This window comes from Sprattus sprattus, assembly GCF_963457725.1.
Source record: "Sprattus sprattus genome assembly, chromosome: 5".
Taxonomy (NCBI): domain Eukaryota; kingdom Metazoa; phylum Chordata; class Actinopteri; order Clupeiformes; family Clupeidae; genus Sprattus; species Sprattus sprattus.
Genome location: NC_137924.1, coordinates 17,218,512 through 17,240,278, shown reverse-complemented (window position 1 = coordinate 17,240,278; position 21,767 = coordinate 17,218,512). Strand labels below are relative to the sequence as shown.

Sequence of the window (21,767 nt, the reverse complement as noted above, 5' to 3'; positions counted from 1 at the left end):
ACACACACACACACCGCTGCACTCAAACACATATCCAGACATTTCTCATCTAGTGTACATGCTGATGCCTTGGAGAGGAGTTGGGGTGACCAAAAGTAAATAAACAAACACAACAGGGAACCAAGGCTTGTGTGTGGTGATCAAAGGACCGGTTAATTCCATGAGGTTTGTTTATTACTTCTTTCACTATGAGTCCTGTCTTTGAAGCACCTGACTCCATTTATGTGTACAGGCATCCTGTCTAAGTTAGAACATGTACCACTTCAAGAGATACAGCTGAACACAACAAAAGACTCAGCATGCCCACAGAGAAAGGGGGTGGGGGGCAAGAGAGGCAAGGAGGAAACAAAAGAGAGAGAGATAAAGACAAAGTTACAGTCGAAGAACTTTACAAAAATGCAATTGGAGAGCACAAAGGCCTCATCTCTCCTCCTGGCACGTCCTTTCAGTTTCCACAGACACTTTCGCAACACAGCAATCTGCTTGTCTTACGCAAGCCACAGGGAATTTCAGACAGGCCAACGCCAAACATCAGACATTACAAAAAAGGTTGGCAAAAATGGGATAGAATTAAATTGAGTGGAACTGAATATTGGAAAATGGGGAAATACTGGCCCAGAGAGTGGCATGTGCAATTCTGAAAGCCAGCCGCCATTGAACAATCTATATTGGAACCCTCCCGACTATTCTGGATGGAGTCCCCCCCCCCCCCCCTCCAGATGAGAGAGCTGACAGTAATGGAGTTCTGTGTTCCCTCTGATGGGGAAAGTGATGAGCTCTTGACTCCACTGTACTGCAGCACACAGAGCAGCTCTGATTAAACACTCCCACAGAGGAAGTCATTAGAGAGAAAAGAGAGTGAGAGGGAGGGGGGGGAGAGAAAGAGTGAGGGAGAGAGAGAGAGAAAGGGGGGCGGAATGATGAGAAACAGGGAATGTGAATGAAACAGAGAAAGGAGAGAGGGATAGAGAGGAAGAGTGATTACACATATACGGCACAGTTGCCAAACCAAAGCAAATAAACAAATCATCCTTAATACCTAATCTTTCCCTCCACACTTATGGTCTAGCAATCCTCTTCTATCACTCTCCTTCTCTTTCTCTCTGCGTGTCTCTCCCTCCTACACACCCTGCCTGGCAGCAGAGCCTGTGTTCCAGACATCTGTTCAAACCTGACAGCTTCCCCACAGAAGCCCTGCAAGACTTAGAGAGATGGAAGCTTCAGTGACAACCTGCTGAGACATAAACTCACTCGCGCTCTCTCTGTCTTTCAAATTCAAATAGTTGTATTGGCATGACCGATCATGTACAGTATTACCAAAGCATGGTGCTATATATATAATATATACACATAAGCGTATACATAAGCAAGGATTCAGATTAAACATTTAATGGTGAAACTACTCAATAGCCCCTTATACATGCGTCAATGTAAAGCTGTTACATCGCGTCTGCACCGATAGAAACTCGCGAACGTGTTACAATTGCCTCATGTATAAGGGGTCTAGATGTGAACTGTTCGTTTTTCCGCCGATCGTCTGAGCCTTTCGAGAGAGGTGGTTTACCACGATCGTTCGGCTCAGAAAAGGGTGTGTCAAATCAGGCCGATGTGTCATGGGGGAGTCGGTGCGTGACTGGGGGGAGACGGTGACAGGAGGCTAGAAAGTTCGAGGCTAGAAAGTTCTTGCCTGTTCTTGAAAGGAGACTGATCCAATAGGCTAGTAGGCCTACAATTTTTTATCAGTAATAAAACGCAATTTGGTACACCATTTTAATATGGTAATATAGCCTACTGTTTTTTGCAAAATGAAAGAAAGCATATTTAGGAAACGCCACTCGAGCCTATTAATTCCGAAATTTCACCACATTGTAGGCTATATACTGTAACAACCCCAACACTTGCCTGCTTCCCTTGCAAATCAAAGTTTTCCGACTATTTTTCTTACCTTCTTTCTTAGCTGTTGATGTTACTGAGCTAGAAGTTTAAGTTGTTCTGAACATATCGCGCTGCCAATGCCCAATGTCACTTCTGAGTCAAATCACTCCATCATCTCTTTGAAATTCCTTATTCCACGAGTGGTAGGCTACAATGACTGGCTGTTTTCAAATATAACTAATAGCCTAACGAAACAAAGATTTTCCTCTGCTGATCCCGCGTCTATATGGAAGTTTGTAGAGAGAATGCGGGGGAGTAAAATGCTCCGCAAAATGCTCCGCTGCTGGGGTTAATTCCCTTTCCTTTACGTCTACTGCTGTCTAGTAAATACATACAGACAGCCGGAAAGGTTAATAAACGGAATGAAATAGCTACACATTACACACGCTATGTTTTAATAAAACCCACGTTACTCACATAGGCCTACTGGTTAACACTAGTGTTTGTTACAGCACATAAACGTTTGTCGCTACATCCAAACTGCGTCACCGTTGTCTCTCCCTGTATCTGCTCCAGCCGCACCATTTTACTTGCAATGTGAATCATTTAATTTATATATGCTTATTGCCATTTGTTGCACCTTAATCATTTTCTACAAACATGATATGCTATGTATGGTGTAGTAGACTGAGACTCTATTCACTACTGCACAAAAACTAGACACGTTTGCAAAACTAGACGTTTGCAATGAAGTAGGTAAAACAACTTTCGCCAATATCTCCGTAAGGGAGATGGGTTGTGTGCTCAAATTTCCTGGGATCAAAGAAGACGTTAGTATTCATGTGCAAACTAAAAATCACGTCTCAGGATTGCTGCGCATGCAAGTTATTTCGGGTGTCTCAACTGTAACTAATAGCCTACCACTGTCATATAATTATGAGTTCAGTAAAAGACGGAGCAAACACAGTTTTCTACCGTTGTTGAAACACATCCACGCGTAGACTCGTTTTCTTTCCATCTGAGAGTGGTTATTCAAAGAAAATATTAAGAACTATATGCTGATAGAAAGAAGGGAACTTTAAGCCACTACACTGCCTGTGCACGATGCGGATCCACGTTGATGTTGTTAGTAAACAAACCAGGTGGGAGCACATCTCCGTGGTCTTTGCGCATGCCCGAGGCAATGTAAACGCTTTACATTTTGCACATGTAAACATGTAACGACAAGAGCCGTTTCCCTTGAAAATGTTCACACCTACACGCGAATACGATACGATAAACTGTTCTGATCACATTGGCACATGTATTAGGGCCTACTGTCTCAAACACTGTGACAAACTGGGCAAACTCTCACAAACACAAACACACACACACACACACACACACACACACACACACAAACACACACACACACACACACACACACACACACACACACACACACACAGACACAGACACAGACACACACACACACAGACACACACACACACACACACACACACACACACACACACACACACACACACACACACACACACACACACACACACACAAGCACACACAGAGACACAGACACACATACACACCTGGTCTGGGTGGGAGGTGCAGGGGCTGAGCGATCTTCAGCCTGCTCTTCAGGTCTTCCCATCTCCTCTGGTCCACTGTGAGGAGTGCAGTGCCCTGAGAGGAGAAGAGAGGAGAGAGAGTCTTTCCGTAAACAGGCAGAGTAAAGTGGCAAAACACACACACACGTGTACCCACACACATACTTGAAACTATCTTCCGTTCAGTTTTATGCAGTGTCATGCCATAAAGCTGGTCCTGTATTCATAGTGAAATTGTTATTTTAGAGCATGAAAAGTGATACTGACTTACATAAGATATGAAAGCTATTTTCAAATAAGCCACTTTAACACAATAAGAAACCCAAAGAGACAAGACAAGGTGATGAGAGAAGGGGGACTCGCTCTTATGACAGAAACCCCACACCTTGTTCTCGTTGAAGTTAGCTATGACCACTCCAACAAACAGCGTCAGTCCAATCATGCAGCCCAGGAACACAAAGACGTGGATGTAGATACCGTGGATCTGAAGTGAGAGCGAGAGAGAGAGAGAGAGAATCGCTTGATGAGTCACCGAATTTCACCTCCACAGAGACAGCGCTAATGAATGCCGCGGCGAAATGGGAGTTTGTTATTACCGGGCCGACACGGTGGATGATGACATCCCGCACCTCCACCCAGCCTTTCAGAGACAGCACCTCGAACAAGGCCAGCATGGCATTGCCAACGTTGTCAAAGTTAAAGTTACGAGGGTTGGCCCTGAAGAATCAAAATGGCAGGACATAAAAGACCCATTAGTCACATTTATAGACACAACACAGTTGAGAACACAGTTTATCGCCATGCAGTATACTTGCTTTTCAATGGCACTTAAACTGGAACATTAGCATGCGCCTCGAGCACAATAACAATAAGTACTAATAATAATAGTAAAAAGACATTTTATTTGAAAGCACTTCTCAAGACACATGCAACAAGACTACAGATGCAGTTCACAAACTGAAGACAAAGTCACAGTAAACATAAATGTTCATGAGTTTTTTGGAGCAATTTTAAAGTTAAACCAGCATACTAAGTACAAGTCAAATAACTTAAACTCCCACAAAATATTAGCATTCACAAACAGAGATGATAACTCTATCAGAAGGTTTAGAACACCTAGCACACTTTTTAAGGGGCTTTCCTCTCTAGCAGTTAGGGGCTGTTTTGAGATGCGCCCGTCCCCCGGGGGAACAAGCACAGCACGTCTAGCAGATCAAACAGCTCTCTGCTCTGAGCGGGCACAGATGAAAGACTGATGGCTGACTCAATCCCAATCAGTCCCCAGCTCTTTGAAGCCAGTAAAGGGACAAAGAGAAGTAGAGAGAGGTAGAGAGGTAGAGAGGTAGAGTTGTGTGGGGGGTGGAGGGTGGAGGGGGGGGGGGGGGGGGGGGGGCGATGTAGTGGAGAGTAAAATATGGACAGCGATTGTGTGTGTGTGAAAGATAGAGAAAGAGTGAGAGAAGAGGAGAGTTGGAATGGGGCCAGATGGGCCTTTGTTGTGCTTCATCATTTTTGGGGGCGACACGAAGGACATAATTGGGAAGGGATGCAGACACAGACACAGACATAACACACACACACACACACACACACAGACACACACACACACACACACAGACAGACAGACACACACACACACACACACACACTAAGAACTCTCTAGAGGAGATAACTACGGTCCCAGGGTTGCCCTCAATTCCTAGCACTAAAGAGCTTATTATTGCAACATGGCTGACAGCATCATAAACACAATGCAATGCAAACAGGTTAAAATGCATACAGGAACGAATATGAAAATGGCCCCTTCTACAGAAGGATTAATGCACAGTTTGTGTGAGTAGTTAGTACGAGTAGTGGAGAGGCTTTGCTTCAGGAAGATATTTTATATTACGGTCTATACATTGGACCATGGGGCCAACTGGGCATCTGTTGTTCAGTCAAAGCTGATCAAAGATTAAATAATTACGCGTCAGACAAGACCAAGGACATAGGAAGTGGCCTACCAGACTCTTGGCACCCAGAAACCCGGCTTTTTCTCTCCAGCCTTCAGCTTCAAGTTTAGGTTCTTTGAGACGCTGACGTTGATTCTGAAAATGCCATGGCAGTCCTCCTATGGGGAGAGGAAGCAGAACAAGGCAAACTTCTGATACGCTGTAAAAGTAGAGGCGGGAACACATACAAAAGAGGAAGAACAGAAGCTCAGTCTTACCCGTCTCTCGATGTGGGGATCGTTGCACTTGGCAAGCTTTCCAGCGAACAGCTGAACCCCAAAGCTTGCAAATACCAGCATTAATGTCAAGAGAAGAATGGAGACCTATATAAAGAAATCAATATTGAGCTTCAGAGCAAAGGAAAGGCTTTTCTCACAGAATTGAATCCCTGTGCGATGCAGCCACAGACTGCAAAGGAGCAGTTGCATGAGTTCCTCTCAACGCTGTTGTTTGAGACACAGTGACTTCTCTCAGAATAATAATAAGATACTTATTCAAGACCTATTCCGAACTGATGTTTTAGCGTTTCTCTGCAAAACAGTCAAGCTTTGTAATTCAATAATGCGTAGTACATCTTTTTAATAGAGCAATGCTTGAAATGTTTGTAATATAGTAATGTTTATCTGGAATTTTCATGCACACCTACACACCCACACACCCACACAGACAAACAGACAGACAGACAGACAGACAGACACAAACACAAACACACACACACACACACACACACACACACACACACACACACACACACACACACACACACACACACACACACACACACACACACACACACACACACACACACACAAAGACACACACACACAGACACACACACAGACACACACACTCACACACACTCACACTAACCCCTAAGCACTCACCAGTAAGATCTCCTTGAAGCCCTTGATGACCTCGCGCACCACCTTCCTCATCTGGGGCACCAGCTTAAAGATGCGCAGCGGGCGCAGGCAGCGCAGCATCATCAGCAGCTGGGCGCCTGACTCCGGGGGCACGTTATTGGGCAGCCAGCACAGGAAGATCAGGCCCAACTACGGCAAGAGGAGAGGGACACTTCATGCGCACATACAGCAGCTGATCTCTGAGCTGTTCTTAAGAACTGAGCACGGCATATAACTCCCAGACAGGGACATGTATTTGAGAATTCAGGAAGTCTTGAAGCTGGTATAAGTAAAATACATCAATTCAATTGTCACTGTATCTTCATATAGGCTTTAACTAAAACAGATGCTCGAGAGGGAAATGATGAGGACACATACACACAGCCTGGAACAGAGACCACAGGGTCTACAGAGACTGCAAGTCAGCAGCCTGGAATGCACTCATCTTTAATTTGAACATGCAAATCATGTTTGCACAAGCAAGGAAAGGAAATGAAAAAAAAGGAAAAAGCCATTATGAAATGAAGTCTAAATAGAACCCAAAGTAAACAAGAAGCCACTTAGAATTCTGGGGCATTCAAATGAGCTGACGTTTAGAGTCATTAAAACACCCCCTTCAAAAAGTTGGAAGCAAACACTTCCGCTCAAACTGGCTAGTGAGTGGGAGTAATCAAAGAGCCGAGAAGAGGAGGGAAACGCCCCCTCAAAAACAACCAACAACAAACAAACAGGGGAACAAACAAACAACCCGTCCCACACAGACTCACCAGATAGATAAAGATGTCCATGACGCCACCAAAGTCCCTGATGACGGCGGTGGGGGTGAAGAAGAGGCCGTCGGCCATGATCTTCAGGTTCAGCTCGATGCTCATGAAGATCACAAACACGTACTCGCCAATCTATGACCGGGGCACAAGCGCCGCAATGCCAAGCACCAGACAAAGCACCAGTCACAACACACAAAGGGCAGGTGGGGATGTGCACTACTGCACGTTCACATACGTACATGAATCTGCAAATAAGTGAATCTGCATGTTGTTTAAATGCAAACATACCAACTCTCTGTGAATAAAATAGTTTTATTTAGTAACATCTATCTAAGAAAGGTATAGTTATTTGACTAAATACAGATATACAGTATGTTGTTAATGCAAATGCAATTAGTAGTGTATATCATGGTATCATGGTATTGTACAGTATTTTATAGTGCATGATATTTTAAGGAGTTAAAATATAGGAACGCTGATTGAATGTTATTCATTTCTTTTCTCATGGGTGAGTAGGTCATCATGATGGAACCTGGAGAGAGAGGCTTTTCATTGTGTCCCTCTCTCAGAAATCACACAGCACACTATACCACGCCTTAGACAAGAAAAGAAGCACTTTCACGGTCCACCTTTCCCTCCTCTCTCTTATCGCTCGGAAGACAGACCACTCAGCCCAGCAGAAGTGCCAAGAGGAAGTTTCAAAAGCCAGAGAATGCGGCGGCTTCAAAGTGGGCCACAAAAATCAGTGGTAATAACTTTTTTTGGGGGGGGGGGAGCGCTGGATGAATTTTAGCACTCAACTCCTGAGAGGGAAGCAGGGGGAGAAAGCGGTACAGTCAATCTCTCTGCTGTCGTTCACAGCGCCTTCACAGCGCCTGCTCTTTTCAAATGGAAACCCTCAAAAGACTGACACTAAGACTAGCACACTGGAGGGAGAGAGAGAGAGAGAGAGAGAGAGAGAGAGGGGAAACGTTTATTTAAAAAGGGTCAAAGGGATTCATTGCAGGTGGAGGTGACATTGAGAAGTGCATTTCAGTTGGGATTCTTTTCTCAGTGATTCCTACAGGATTGGTAGGCATAGCAGGGGAAAGGAGGCAGGAGAGAGAGAGAGAGAGAGAGAGAGAGAAAGAGGAGGAGGAGGAAGAGGAGGAGGAGGAGGAGAAGGAGGTGTGGCGCGGCTACCTGTAGAGTGGGGACATGCATGACCCGGGTGAAGGGCGACTCAAACATCATAGAGATGCAGGAACAGATGGTGACCACGATCATCACCCAGTCCAGGTAGGTGACCAGACCCAGGAGATCGCTGAGGACAGGCGTCGCACACAAACAGACATGTACATACTCACTCATACATACATACAGACAAACACACGTGTACCCACACACAAATGCATGCCAGGCAACCCAACCCCCAACACACACACACACACAGAAGTGTGGGTTCATCCAGGCAAAACACACACACACACACATGGCACACACAAACATGGCACACACACACACACACACACACAAACACACACACACACACACACACACACACACACACAGAAAACACACACACAGAAAACACACACCCAAGCACATGCAGGGCTGAGTGCAGAATTGTCTCAGTGCACACTAAAAATGGGCCATGCTTTAACTCGAGCCCATTTCCATAAGCTTCCCTGCAATAAGCTGCCTTACATAACCTCCCCCTGATTTCACACTAGACTAGGGGAGCTGACAGATCATTCCAGGCCTTTACTGCTGGCCCCAGAGCACAGTTCCCACACACACACACACACACACACACACACACACACCCAGAACATCCTCTATCAGTCCCACACTCCTCTTCTTTTTATCTGATATAAATATAATCTAATTTTCTTTCCTTTAAGTCACAGAGTAGAGCTCTCCAATATCGAGACACTGCATCACTGAATGACAGAAATAAGAAATCAATTTTTTTAATATGAGCTCCTTAAGGCTGGGCGATTGTGGTGTGTGTCTTGGGTGTGGGTCTGAGGTAATATTACAGCACAGAACAGGAGAGGATAATGGCGTCTGGATATTAGAGCCATAAAAACTCACTACAACTGGTGGTACTTCGTGTGCTTTACAGCTCCTGTGATGGGGTCTGGGTTGGACCTGGGAACCAAAACATAACATGTGAGGTGTCAGATTTCAAACTAGACTAACATATTACGTTTCTCATAGGTCATAGATATATTGATATACCACAAAATACGTTATACAATTTGTATATATTTTGAAAAGTATTTGAACATTTCTATTGAAAATTTCACTCCATAAAGTATGAGACAGTATGTAGAAGACACGTTAGTGTAGTGTTATGTAGTGGCACATTATTAAGCAATAAGGTTCGAGAGGCAGTAGTGTATCGTCAATAATGTACTTGTTCGAGGGTGTTAGGCACGACGTGCAGCGTAGGGCCGGCAAACCCTCGAACAAGAACATTTTTGACGATACAGTACTGACTCGAGTACCTTATTGCTTTTATAACACGGTTGCCAGCGACATTATAAATATTAAGTAAAATTAAATTATAAATAGTAAGCTGCCTTTCAACACAAAAAAGTTGTAGCCACCAAACATTGTGTATCGCATTTCAGTAGCCTAGAGAAAATAGTCCCCCTTTGTGTGGCTGTTGCTATGCAACAGACAAAAAGCATTGGGAACATCACGTCTGTTAGTCTAGAACCAAAAGTTTGTTGATGATTAGCTAGGAGATCGACATTGATCCCGCACCATTTTATTCATTCACATTGCTCATTTTATAAAGTTGCCATTACAATAACAAAAACGACAAGGGGACACTTTCAACTTTGTTAATATTTGTTTATATTGATTTGGATATCGCCACTAACTCTGCCTCAATGAGGGAGGCGTGTGAGAGCAACGTTATACTTATTAGCAGCGAGGCTAGCTAGCTACTATGTGTTTCAATGGATTTTTGGTCTAGGCGTTAGCAATAACCTTCAAATAATATTCGAGAGCTTCAGTTAAGACCTACAATACTCATTCGTGTAGCACATAAACAACTAACCGAGTCAATGTAGACATATAAAAAGTTGTGTAGATAGCTTAATTTACATAAAATATTTCCCACTAACAGGCACCCAACATGCCGCCTTCTTGGTTCGATTTCGAATCTACTGTTATTTTTGAGTGCGCACTGATATGTAACACTCAGGTAAATGTAAACAGGTCGTACAGTACCTTTATCGCTGAATAAAGCACACCCCGTGACTCACTCTCAACCAATCAGAATGCTTGATTTCATCTACCCGTGTAATAATGAACTTTATAGTTCATAGTCAAGCATTTTTCCCAAACTAAAGAAAAAAACTAAAGGTATTAGACACAGAGAGAACACATCCCATTAGGTTCAGATCCAAACACCAGGGGCCAGGGAGATTGCCATCCCAGAAAGGGGAGCCGTGAGCCGTGAGTTTCTTCCTTTATCAGTGGGATTGGTCACAGCGGTGGTTACTGCAAGCACAGCCTTTCCTTCTTTCTTTCTTTCTCTTTCTCTCTCTCTCTCTCTCTCTCTCTCTCTCTCTCTCTCTGTCTGTGGGGGTAGGAGAGGGGAGGGGATTAAGACTTACGCATTGAAGCGGGCTCGCACGATGGTCCTGCAGAAGGTCCGGAAGCGATGCTCCCTCCCCACGATGAAGAGGGGCTTGTCAAAGTACGGGTGATTCTCCCGCAGCTCCTCTTCCTGCACCTTTCTGTTGAGGACACACGCCAGAGCACCACACACACACACACACACACACACACACACACACACACACACACACACACACACACACACACACACACACACACACACACACACACACACACACACACACACACACACACACACACACACACACACACACACCAGAGCACCGCAGACACAAGGCATAATTTAAAACCAACATTACTATCGGAGCTTGATAAAACATACATGTGGTGGTGAGAGCGAAGCTGAACTCAATGGGGTTTATTTGCCGCAGTACAACTACTAAGGTGGAGAGTTCCCTGGAGATTTGGTGGTCATGCAGAAACAGACAAGCACAATCCACTTACACTGTGTGGGTGAGCTTGAAGGGTGTTTCCCAAAAACATATAGCACTGACTTTAAAGCAACTGAATGGGGAACCATAACAAAGTAACAGAGTGATTAGGAGATCAGGAGTATGCCTAACTGGCAGTAGTATGAGTGCTAATTTATAGACTCCAGTATGCTCTTTATGTCTCTGTAGTATATAAGCTTGAATGAGTGTTTGATAGAGTGTATCCTTCTGTTGGGTGTATAAGTGTTTGACAGAGTGTGTGGTGTAGTAGTGTGGGTGAGACTGGGAGTTGGGAGCTGCAGCTGTACCGTTTCATCTCGGCCTGCTCCTTCTTCTCCTGGATCATTTTGATCTCACTGTCCTCACGCTGGGCGTTGCGGTATCTGACTGTGCTCGAGTGCTGAGGGGGGATCACAGAGGATTTACACACGCAACTACTAGCTGCATGGGCCAGTTTCATCATCAACAACACAGCAGTGTGTGTGTGTGTGTGTGTGTGTGTGTGTGTGTGTGTGTGTGTGTGTGTGTGTGTGTGTGTGTGTGTGTGTGCGTCTGTGTGTATACAATTTTGTGCAAGCATGTAATGGTGTGCGTGTGGGGGTGCACATGTATGTATCTGTTATTTTGTATGTACATTTGTGTGTGTGTGTATACAATACATACAGTTTTGAGCAAGCATCACAGGTGTGTGTGCAAGAGAGAGAGAGAGAGAGTATTTGTGTGTGTGTGTTCGTGTGTGCACTCACATCCTGGGTGAGGGTTTCCAGGGACTTCCCCCGGGTGATCTTTTGGCTGGTCGATCCATGCCTAAGGGATCTGAGCCAAGGAGAGCAGGGTCACACATGGTTACTTTATAAACATCATCAGCAGCAGAGCAAACACACACACACACACACACACACACACACACACACACACACACACACACACACACACACATACACAAAGTACAGAGGACTGTAAAGGTCAAGATCACATCATTAAACACAGCAAAAGAAATGCCGCATGGGATTAGGTAGAGATATTTTATGAGTCAGCTTTGTTAGAAGAGGGAACTGTGTGTGTGTGTGTGTTTGTGTGTGTGTGTGTGTGAGAGAGAGAGTGAGAGAGACAGAGAGACAGAGAGAGAGCAAGAGAGAGGGATACAGAGAGATTATGTGTAAGTGTATCTATATCTGTGTGTGTGTGTGTGTGTGTGTGAGTGTGTGTGTGTGTGTGTGTGTGTGTGTGTGAGTGAGTGTGTGTGTGTGTGTGTGTGTGTGTGTGTATGTGTGGGTGTGTGTGTGTGTGTGTGTGGGGGGGGGGGGGGGGTGTGTGTCTGACCTGCGCTCCTGGCGGATGTGATGTTGGACACTGAGGATGGATCGCTCTTTGGCAGGCTGCCCCTCCAAGGAACCACTTAGCATGCGCTGTCTGGTGCAAGCTCTATAGCAGCACAAAGAAGAAACACACACACACACACAGTTGTCATAAATCACACAAATCGCAGAACAACTACAAGTGAAAATATCGATGAAGTCATAAGTCACAAACTATGGGCCAATTTTGCTCTGAAAGCATCTCTCTCTAACCCTCTGGCTTAGAGACAGTACATGAGGAAAGTCATTCTCTAACCCTTAGGCTCAGTGACACTACATGAGAAAGCTCACTCCCCTACTCCTCTCTCTGGCGGTGGTTCTCTTTCTCCCTCCCTCGCTCTTTCACACTACCTCTCTCTCTGTCTCCTTCAAGCTTGACATTCTGCCATTAATGACATATGCTATTAAAATGTCATATCAAAACCAAAACAAAATCACATACTTGTAACATTTCATGTACACATCTGATAAACCTGAAATCTTTCACAATCACCAAACAGAATAGAGCATAAGCTAAAAACCAAAACAAACTGAACCTGACCAAACCGTGGCCGGCACACATGAACTGATGACTCCCCTGAGGACCCTGTGCCATCCTGTGCCATCTGACACACGGCCGCACGGCCGCACGGCACGGCAGATGGCACTCATTAGCACCGTACTACTTGGTGTGGCCGTGCCAGGCGAGGAGGACCTACAGGACGCCGGCGACATGGATGGGGGGCCACACCGGCCGAGATAAACAAATGCCCTGAAGGAGAGTGCAGTTTCTGGGAGGGGTGTTTGTGTGTATGTGTGTGTGTGACCTACAGGGGCCTTGGCAGGTTGAGACTGGCTAAGAGCGTAAGAGCATTTCCAGAATGTTACGGAAGGGATGTTTTTGGGAATGTAGCACAGCACATGTGCACTGGCTGGCTGCTGATTATGTCCAGACACTCCACTAACTCAAAGTAAGTGACTCTTCAGGCATTATGGTTTGTGTACATTAGATGTACCATCTGACCTGACCCGATAACTCACTGGAGTACGTACTTCAATACAATCGCACTGGAAGCAATAATGTCTTATGCTGGATCTGTTCTATATTTAACCTTCACGGTATTCAGGGGATGATTGGCATATGCGTGATAAGATGAACACCAACCCTGGGGGTACATGTCAGTTTGGATGCTCAGTCCTGTATTGCAGCCTCCACACCCCTTGGCATGGCGACAGTAAGCATTAATATATGGAGTTCCATGCACCACACACATCTGGTCTTCTGCAGTCCCAAAAGAAGCAGAGACCCACTGAAAATTGGCTCCATGCATTAATCAGACCTGAGTTTCACAGGCACACACACACACACACACACACACACACACACACACACCCACACACATGAACATACACACACACACCCACACACACCCACACACACAGACAGACAGACACACACACACAGACCAGGACCAATGCAAATGATGACTCCATAAATCTGGACAATGGTGGGTGGCAGATGCATAATAATGCCATTGGTACCCCCCAGCTCCCTCAGCCTTCTCTCTTTAAACACTTTGAGTTAGGAAGCCCAGAGTCACGCAGCCCATGGATGTGGAGAGACCAGAGGAGTCGGCACATCTGACACACAGGAGTATGAAGATCCCTGAGGCCAGAAACTAACAGGGCAGGTGGGAGCTCCGCGTAGACACACACACAGACACACACACACACACACACACACACACATACACACACACACAGACAGAGACACACACATACACAGACACACACACACACACACACACACACACACAGACAGACACACACACACACACACAGACAGACACACACACACACACACACACACACAGATAGACAGACAGAAAGGCCAGACAGGTCTTGTTCACGGAGTGAAGACGTGGGGTGGCTATTGATGGGCCTGTCTGGTCTGGTAGCAAAAAGATAGGAGGGAGGGAGATAGAGAGGGAAGGATGAGAGGACAACATGCGGTACTTTGGTACGTGGGCTTGCACTTAAATAACACACACACACACACACACACACACACACACACACACACACACACACACACTCAATCATTGACAGACCTGCACGTGTATGATCACACACACAAACCAATTTGGATACACACACACTGTAAAACAGATAGACAGTGACAGATTAACACAGACATGCTCAGGCACACACAAAAAACAGTCTGGAGGTGCTTTTGGAACATGGACACAATTAGGATGCACACACACACACACAAACACACACACATACACACACACAAACACACACTCACACACACACACACACACACACACACACACACACACACCCACACACACACACACACACACATACACACATTGTCAAAAGCATGTGGCGAGGGATAAATGTAGCCTGACTGAGAAAGGTGTCTTCAGTGCCAGAGCAGCCCATGCCAACTCCTTAATGATCTATTAGGTGGCTCATGCTGGTGCACGCCTAGTGTCACATCTGCAGACGGGATCCATCCTGTCGCCTGATTGGTTGCCTGCCTCTGCATCCACGCATCTGTTTGGCTGCATGAATGACAGGGCGTGCTGCGACCAGGGTGCTTGGGCATCCAAACAAACACATCTGTCTGGTTCTTAATGGGATGAAGGTGTTTATTGGTGTTCCGGTCATTTCAGCGGTGATGCTGATGTTGGTGATGCTTTGATGCTTTGCCACATAAAGACTTAACTAATCTTTTCTCCAGAAAAATGGAAATGTCATTGTTCAGGTACCTACATTTTAATCGCTTAAAAACTAAAAAAATATATTTGGAGAAAACACCAAATAGTTTTAATCATATATAGTTAAATAACGACTTAAAGATAATAGCTCTACAATGTGTCCTTGACACCAACCATTGGGATGCTATAACTATCTCTCAGCAGTACATTTTCACCCCTACCGTAGAATTTTGTTGACGGTGGTCTCCTTCTCCACCAGGTTGCGTGCTCGGATGCTGAATATCGACCTGCGCAGCTGTGAAAATTAGTGGATATTTATCCAGTTAGTCACACGCTAGTGAACCATGATCACATGATATAGCCTTGTGTAAACACATGTGCAGTCCATTTTCCGTATTGAATATCCCTCTAAACTAATCTAAAACAAAATTCAAAAATGTATATTTTCTTCTCTTTCCCAGGAGAGACATCTTTGCAAGCAGGTTGTTTATTTACTGAAAGTGATTACCACGCACTGTATTAAACAAACCGTGATTTACCCAACAGATACATGTTTTCTGGCTCCCACATCATATTTCCATATGCTGGGCATTCCAGCAGCAACTCTCATTTTGATGTGCATAATTGTGTTGTGGCAATGCTTACTGGCCAAAGACTAATAAGCAATAAGCACTAATAAGCAGAACAAAAAGTTTTGCATGTTTACTGGTTGTACTAGGTGGATGTGAGATTGGCCTGGAGGTCAGTGTAGAGTAGCACGATACACTATGCTTTGCTATGATCTGCTGTCCTGTGCTGTGGGGTGTTGTGCTGTCCAGTGTTGGTCAGTGCTGTGATACAATATGCTATATTATGCAGGGGGAGAGGGGTGAGTCCCATCTGGTCAATGAATTTGTTATCCTTTGTGGCCAACCTCTGGGGGTTGTAAGAGATTCTCTCCATGTAGCCCTGTGATGTACTGTGCTGTACAGTCAGAAGTGTATAAGTGTATAATGTGTTACAATGTGCTGTGTTGTGGGGCTGGGGTATGGATATAGGGGAGAGGGTGTGGTACCTTCTGGTCGATGTATCTGCTATCCTCTATGGCCGATCTCTTGGAGTGGTCACAGGAGGAGGAGGAGGCAGAGGGGAGCCTTCTGAACAGACAGCTGGTGTCCTGCTGTTGACGGTCGATGAACTGCTTCATGAAGCTCTCTCTGGGACACACACACACACACACACACACACACACACACACACACACACACACACACAAAACACACACACAATAAATGTACACAGAGAAACACTCAAAGGCCAATACACACATTATAAGTGTGACTGCACTTATTGCTCTTCTTAAATTGTATTACTGTTATTATTCCGCATCTCCATTTGTTACTGGATACATGGGCATAGACTGGTTGGGATTATTACGGTTCATGTAGAGTAGTCTATTTACTAGTTACTTGAAGTATTGATATTGATTTTAGCTCCCTTGCCTACAGTGAGAAGAGAAACAGTAACATCCCCCACTCACATAAATGTTAACTCTATTATATGTGTATTATATGTTATATGTATATATAGTGTAGTATTATATGTATAGGCTGTTATATTTGTTAGTATTATATGTTGGTTGTTATGTGTTTAGCATACTGTATGGCATATTTATATTGTATTTAGTAAGGTTATTTAGGCTATTATATGTTTATCATGTGTACATTATGTTCAGAGTACTTGTACAGAGTGTACGTCATGTTTTTGTTCTGTCATACTATGTTATGTTATGTTATGGTAGACTCTTAGGCGGTGCCTTGTCTTAAGAATTTCAGTGCCCTGTCTGACCCTGTGTAATTTTGTGCATCTGACAAATAAAAGACTTGTAACTTGACTTGTAACTTGTAACTGCAGTATTAAGGCGGAAATAGTGTTGCGATGAGTTCATTTGTGAAGTCAGTATTGTCGTGTAAGTGATGGTCAAAAAGGTAATGGTGATTGATTGCCGTCTGTCTCCAGCCACAGCTACCTGATCCTGGGCACAGAGAAGTCGGAGGGCAGCTTGGAGATCTTGACCATCTGCGGGCGGTTGGGGAACTTCTCAAAGATGCGCAGACGCAGTGGCAGCTTCTCCTTAGTGTCAGCATTGGCCTCGCTCTGCTTCAGCTGGGGAGCGACGACAAGACAGGGGCAATGTGAATACAAATAAAGGGTCATGTACATACAAGAGTGGTAGGAGATCCTGAAGGTAAATCCAAAATTGGCCAAACCTTCAAACCAAAACTGTGCTTTTAACAGCGAGGCCAAAGAATAGAGCCAAAGAGCCACTAATTAGTTACAAAAGGGGGGGTATTAAAATTTGAATGCAGAGGTAGCAAGCTTGCTTCAGAGTCACATGAGTCATTTTCCTAAACGAATGCAAATGTAAATCCCAGCCTGAAGCAGAGGGAGGGAGAGAGAGAGGGAACGGAAGAGAATAAAAGAAAGAGGTGACTTTGAATTGACAGAAAGGGAGAAGGAAGGAAAGTGAGAGAGTCAGAGTCAGTCAGACAGTCAGAGTCAGGTATGAGCAGAAAGCAGTAGCAGCAGCTCAGAGATGAGTGTTTGGCCTGTCACTCAGGGCTCTGGCGGTGGCCTGACAGACCTTTCTGAGGCCCCCCAGAGCAGATACACCTCCCCAACCCCACCGCCACACCACCCCACACCCCCGCCGTCCACCCGTCTGCCTTTCTCCCTTCACCTCGCCGCTCGGCTCTGGGAGGGACAGGCATCTTAGCGCCCCGGCAGCCTTTCATGTGAACACGGCCAGACCCCGAGACACAGGGAGCATGGGTGGTGACCTGCCAGGCCCCACTGAGAACGCGCTGTCAGGAGCCTAGGCTGTCCTCACTTGATCGACATTGGAATTTAAAAAATGAAACAGACAGAAACGTATCCAATCCACAACTCCATGAGAAGGTTTAAGAGACCAGCATATCTTAGATGCACAAGACATATACACATAGCTAAAATTACCGTTTCCAGTGCACAGACAATTATTAAAAAGTCAATGGACTGCAGAATTTTTGTATTTTTTATTTCATACTATAGCATGTAAAAATATACAAGCGTGTGCCTGCAATTGCTTTCCGAGCGTAATGTTCAGGGCCTCCAGTTCTGTGTTGTGTCAGGGTGCTATGCAAATATGTTTCCTAAAGATGGCAGCAGTACACAAACAGTCAGCGAGCCATCAACACTGACACACCTCCCCCTCGCAACACACAAGTGCTACATGCTGTCTTCAGATAATGACAGAAAATTGTGAAAAAATCACGGTTTAATTAAAATTATTTTCACCCTCGGTACCAAAACCACCATACAAACAAACACTGCCGGGGGGGGGGGGGGGGGGAAACAAAACAACACAGAGCTCAATTATAACAATTTGATTACAACGTACAGATTTTCACTGATTGTTTTTTTTTTCCGGCCTGACATGGCTGTGTGGATGGTGGAGATAAAAGCGGTGTAGGTTTGATTAGGGGACAGGAGAGGGGTGTGTAGGGGGGGGGGGGGGGGGGGAGCTGCAGCTGCCTAGGCTCAACGCTGGCTACTGCACGGGCGCCTTCCTCAACACCCCTCCTGAATGAAAAAGTGTGTGTGTGTGTGTTGTGTGTGGGTTTACATCAAAGTGTAAGAGGGTGCGTGTATGTAAGTGGATGCACAAGTATGTATATGTGCATAAGTGTATTTGTATGGGTATGTGTGTATGTGTCTCTTTCTCTCTCAGTGTGTGTGTGCGTGTGTGTGTGTAGAAGAAAGAATGTGTGAGTCTATGTGTAAGCGTATCCATGTGTGTGTGTGTGTGTGCATGTGTGTGTGTGCAAACATGCATGTGTTTGTGTGTGTTTGTATCCGCGTGTGTGTTTCAGGAGGAAAGGGGCTTCGGGGAAAGGCATGAAGGATAGGAGAGCTAATCTGCCTGTTGGCTCCTCCACTGAAGTGTCTGCTTCTCTTCGGATGAATGCCTGCCTGTCTGTCTGTCTGCCTCACTGCTTGCTTTTCTGTCTGTCTCTCTTTCCGCCTGCCTTTATTTCTGTCTACCTGTCTGCTGGTGGCTTGTGAGAGGAGTTAGTGATATGCACCCACTCCTACGCCCTGCCCTGCGGATATTAAAAATGGCGTGGCGGCCCGCACCAGGGAAATTGAATTAATTCAATTATTGGCAGGTTGTTTACACCCGCGCTTGTTTCCACTGCTGAGTTTAGTGTGGGAACCAGAGAAGCAAGCAGAGCACAGACACACACACAAGCTTCATATAGACAAGGAAAAATTAAGGCCGGTCTATCTTCATACATAGACTCACACTCATACAAACACACACACATACACACACAGAGTGTCAGGGAAAAATCCTAAATACTTACTAAGTTTTGTTAGAATAACGACGCCACAAACCAGAGTAAAGTTTAACAGATTGTTTTACGCCCTGGATCCTAGGCGGAGAATCGCTTCTGCCTGCCTACTGACCAAAACAACCTTTTATTGAACATCAGTGGTTTACAAAATACATTGACCACTCCCAGGTCCTTAACGATTTTGCCACCTGTCTTTTCCCTCCAATAATGAGAATTTAACCTAAGACCTCTCAGCCCAAAACCTGGGTAACTTCCTGAGTTCAAACACAACAATAGAGAAGAATTCACAAAACACATGGCATCCTCAATCACTATTTCAGTCTATCTCTAAACATCTTATGGCGCGTCTAAATCTTAACATCCCTCTTTCTCTTAGACACGGCATTCCTCTCAAGAGAACAAACAAACAGATGGAGAATCCATTTAAAGACTTAAAAACACACTCATGATAAAAACTAATACAGAATATCTTTCACATTTCCCTCCTGTTTATCATGACCCTACTAGTATAGACATCAACCTATACATCTCCTTAAGTCTTCTGCATATCGTAGGTATCATTACACTAAACCATCATCATCCTGATAAGTCAATAGAGCATCAAATTCCTGTGATAGCATTACACTCCGTACAGAATTACATACTACACTAGACATGAGAATTTTTACACATGTAGAAATACACCTCATTAAAATACAAAACATACAAAAATTGCAACAACAGTTAACAGACCTTTCAACATAATTTGCAACCATGTACCAAAAGTGAGCCAAGCAAACGGATTAACCCACCCAAAATCAACCACTTTATAGCATCACAAACAGCCCTCATTTGCTGTAAGGCTTCAGCTACAGATGGATGTCATCAGATATCCAGGTATCATTCAGCCTAACACAAACCCCTTCCACTAGCAGCAGTAAGTAAATCTAGCAGTAATCTATTTGTTTCGGCCCCATCAGCTGAACTGAGAGACCTTGTCATTAAGGCCTTCCACGCTGACTAAGGTGACATTAACAAATAATCCTAACCTATAGTTAAGTCTTTCCATTATTAACATGACTCTACCTAATCCTAGAGACAGAATCAGAGACAAAATGACTTTGATACTCTTGGTCCAAATCTTTTTATCATCAGGCATGTCAGTCCCCCACATGATGTCATGGTTCTCAACAGCAAATCTCTTCTTACGAGATAACCCTGGCTGAGAGATCGCACTAACAACTTAAACATGGTCCGTGACCTGAGCGGGGGCACATATGCCAACCCCAATGTGAAGGGATCTGACTACCATCTAATACCACACACCCACATTACCTCTCCCAACGTAGGGATACCCTTGTCAGAAGGGCAGTGCTTTTCATTCCAACCCCAACATAAGGAAAAGTTTCCTAATGCATGGACATGGCACAATATATACCCATTTTCTGACGTTGGATGAGGAAGTGGTGCTTGTGGACACAGTATTCGTAAGAATAACATTTTTGTTACACTGTCTCTGTCTCTTGTTGTTCCATTATTTGCAACACATAATGACTATACAAAATGGACTATCACATAAGGTGACATCAAAAATGTAGTATTTAGCTCTACTAGTGGTTGGGTCGTGTTACACACATCCTGCACCTGGGTACCGTTTGCATCACAAGATGGAGTATTGTAGCCCCAGCTGTCTGGGCCACACTTCTCTCCAACACAGATCGTGGCTTGATATGAGAGTGGTCTAGCTTCAAGTCTAGGGTGTGATAAAGAAGTTTGCATTCATTTACATAACAATTAGTCTTATTACGTCTGCTCGCTTGCATAGATGCATATCTATCCCATGAATTAGTAGAATACAAGTGAGTAACATTCTCCAGTGCCCTATATTCTCCATATGAAATCCACCTCTTCTGGATTTTCTCAATTACTCTTGTGGAGTACAAAAGACCCAAAGTCACTCCTATAGTAACCACTAATAGCAACAGTCTAAACATTGTTGCAACATAATTATACAATGTATACAATATACAGAAAAACAATAAACACATATAAACACAATAAACATTAAAACAATAAACACAGACACACCAATCTACTATGTTGAGCAGAATCACCAATTCGGGCACTCCCGACTTGG

At 44.6% G+C, this 21,767-nt stretch overlaps 1 protein-coding gene across 1 annotated transcript in view; it reads right to left on the bottom strand.

The window, feature by feature from the left end:
- Nucleotides 1–21,767, bottom strand: part of nalcn (sodium leak channel, non-selective) — a gene marked incomplete at both ends in the record, with an annotated part of 105,470 nt that overhangs the window by 12,400 nt on the left and 71,303 nt on the right. The window contains 16 exons of the mRNA XM_080838194.1: nt 3,462–3,555; nt 3,865–3,963; nt 4,076–4,196; nt 5,483–5,589; nt 5,689–5,793; nt 6,355–6,522; nt 7,140–7,271; nt 8,322–8,442; nt 9,216–9,272; nt 10,754–10,876; nt 11,518–11,609; nt 11,956–12,025; nt 12,533–12,634; nt 15,497–15,570; nt 16,330–16,471; nt 17,284–17,420. Of these exons, the coding sequence (XP_080694320.1) occupies nt 3,462–3,555; nt 3,865–3,963; nt 4,076–4,196; nt 5,483–5,589; nt 5,689–5,793; nt 6,355–6,522; nt 7,140–7,271; nt 8,322–8,442; nt 9,216–9,272; nt 10,754–10,876; nt 11,518–11,609; nt 11,956–12,025; nt 12,533–12,634; nt 15,497–15,570; nt 16,330–16,471; nt 17,284–17,420 (1,744 nt within the window). The remainder of the gene's footprint in view (nt 1–3,461; nt 3,556–3,864; nt 3,964–4,075; nt 4,197–5,482; nt 5,590–5,688; nt 5,794–6,354; nt 6,523–7,139; nt 7,272–8,321; nt 8,443–9,215; nt 9,273–10,753; nt 10,877–11,517; nt 11,610–11,955; nt 12,026–12,532; nt 12,635–15,496; nt 15,571–16,329; nt 16,472–17,283; nt 17,421–21,767) is intronic.